The sequence below is a fragment of the Capricornis sumatraensis genome, chromosome X, assembly GCF_032405125.1.
Source record: "Capricornis sumatraensis isolate serow.1 chromosome X, serow.2, whole genome shotgun sequence".
Taxonomy (NCBI): domain Eukaryota; kingdom Metazoa; phylum Chordata; class Mammalia; order Artiodactyla; family Bovidae; genus Capricornis; species Capricornis sumatraensis.
Genome location: NC_091092.1, coordinates 43,492,843 through 43,494,911, shown reverse-complemented (window position 1 = coordinate 43,494,911; position 2,069 = coordinate 43,492,843). Strand labels below are relative to the sequence as shown.

Here is a 2,069-nt window from a genome sequence, read left to right as displayed (position 1 = left end):
ATGAAACCTGACAATCAAAGGGTTTTGGGGTTCCTACTACACAAGGGGCTAAAGAAGAGTATACCCAACATTGCTGAAGAGCTGACTACTCTCACATCTTCTGATTAAAGTTTATGGAAAACAATAACCCACTGAAGGCAGGACATCTAGCCCAGACCCTTCAACAATTAAGATTTGATCATCCTACAAGGCAAAGAACCACGACCAACTATAGGGCTGCCTCTGGGCAAAAGGAATAAGAAATGAATAGTGAAAGAGAGCAGTTATGACTACCAGCTACAACTATTGGACCTGCTCCCAGGACTGTACATTTAGCTTAGTGTGTTAATAACATCCCCCTCCTCAGGTAGGAGAACAAAGACAGACAACAAGCTATACTTTCACCAGAAATTCTTAGGGCAATAGACAGAGAACCATAAAATTGAAAGGCTCCACTGCTTTTTCTCTTAGCCTCTAGAAGGGCAATTTTCTTGACAACAATATTTTAAGAATCTTCAGCAGCATCTCATCCCACCATGCAGCATAGAAAATGTGTGCTTGCTTCTCACTGTTCTTTGCAAGAACACGGTTATCTATTTTTCTTGTGATTAATTATTTTTGCTCAGGCGGTCGGATTCAACTTTTTCTAGGACCTTTTCAAGTTGCTGAATTAAGACTACTCTTTTAAACCTGAAAATAAAGAGGCATTGAATTAACCAGAAGAGATTTAAGCATCTATGATGTGTAAGGCACAGTAATAAATAGAAAATAAAGCTTACAATCTACATGGGAACAGAAAACATATCCTAATGGAAAGATACGGTCTAGGAAAATACCAAGAGAGGCAATCAAGGGTCCAGGCCCACCCCAGACTATAGCGAGCTTAGAAGGCTCTGTGGATGAGTTAGACTAAAATAATAGTCATCTAATGCCTATGGAAATAGCAAAAGCTGTAATTGAGGGCCAGGGTTTGGCATAAACAAGGCCTATTCCTGCCCCTGTTCAGCATTGGGCAGAACTGCATTAAAAAAGCTGAGGAGTTCTTTTTTATACTCACCTTGTAGCTTCCTTGATGGCAAATTCAACAAATTTTTTCTTGACTGTAAGAGGTCCTTGTACTTCTTCAAACAAAGTGAAAATTCTTTCAAAATCTGAAGATATTAAAAAAAAAAAGTATTTCTAAAGAGATGAGAATAGTGCATCTACCACTTCAGCAACAATTCTTCATGGGCTACAATGTTACACTCTATTTCACAGTGTTACACATGCCTTTCCAATGATGAATTATAACACCTGTACATCTCTACTAAGGAAACTTCTGTAAATATTAACCATGCAAAACAAAAAAAACTAACAGAGGTATTAGGAATTTTTAGACAAACTATTGTAAATTATGTAAAAACCCAATTCAATCAAAAGATGAGTTCAAAAGGTAGGTTCAGTTTACTCTAAATTGAGCAACTTCCCATGCTTTTATTAATAGATATTCTTTAGCTACTTACTTCGTCCAAACTTCCGAACTTCTTTCATTAATTGATATTTTATATCATCGTTAATTTTCTGTGCCATAGCAGGACTCATCTGCAATTTATTTGGCACAGTTCCCTTTGAAGACATTGTTGTGGCTTTGGAGTCACCTGCAGAGACACTGCAGTTCTTGGTTCCTCCTATGAGCGCATTATTCCTGGGTTTGTGAATCGGCCCATCTTTCTTGAGACTAGTGAAATCATCAGACAGGGAATCCACTTGGTTGAGTGGGATACCATCTCCTGCCATATTCATAAGCTCTGGTGAAGCAGATTTTGAAAAGAAGCCCCTAGGTGAAGTTTGATTATTTTCCATCTTCTCCTCATGAACATCGTGAGTGACAGTAGCAACTGGAAACCAAATTAAGAGATTGAGCTGTGAATTAGATGCATCTTACAACCCCCACAGGGACATCCCTGTGCACTGCAGTTTTGAAGAAATTATTTCATAAAGCAAGAGGATGTTCCAAGTGGAAATAAATCCCCAAAATAGGACTGAGCAAGGAACATACAATAGACCACTTTTTCTCTCTTGACACTCTCAATACATACAGTAATGTATCT

At 38.2% G+C, this 2,069-nt stretch overlaps 1 protein-coding gene across 1 annotated transcript; it reads right to left on the bottom strand.

Annotated features, from left to right (window-relative positions):
• Nucleotides 1-587: 587 nt before the first annotated feature.
• LOC138071650 (integrator complex subunit 6-like) lies at nucleotides 588-1,755 on the bottom strand. The gene is made up of 3 exons (XM_068963126.1): nucleotides 1,482-1,755; nucleotides 1,037-1,130; nucleotides 588-669 (listed from the first exon to the last, which is right to left on the bottom strand). The coding sequence occupies exons 1-3, from the start codon at nucleotides 1,753-1,755 to the stop codon at nucleotides 588-590; spliced, it is 450 nt and encodes a 149-aa protein (XP_068819227.1).
• Nucleotides 1,756-2,069: the final 314 nt, after the last annotated feature.

Excerpts from the sequence above, each read along its gene's own strand:
- LOC138071650 (XM_068963126.1), bottom strand. The coding sequence starts at position 1,755 with ATGGCAGGAGATGGTATCCCACTCAACCAAGTGGATTCCCTGTCTGAT. Across the intron at positions 1,131-1,481 it reads AGTTCGGAAGTTTGGACGAA|ATTTTGAAAGAATTTTCACT; the intron begins GTAAGTAGCTAA and ends TAATATCTTCAG. Across the intron at positions 670-1,036 it reads GCCATCAAGGAAGCTACAAG|GTTTAAAAGAGTAGTCTTAA; the intron begins GTGAGTATAAAA and ends CTTTATTTTCAG.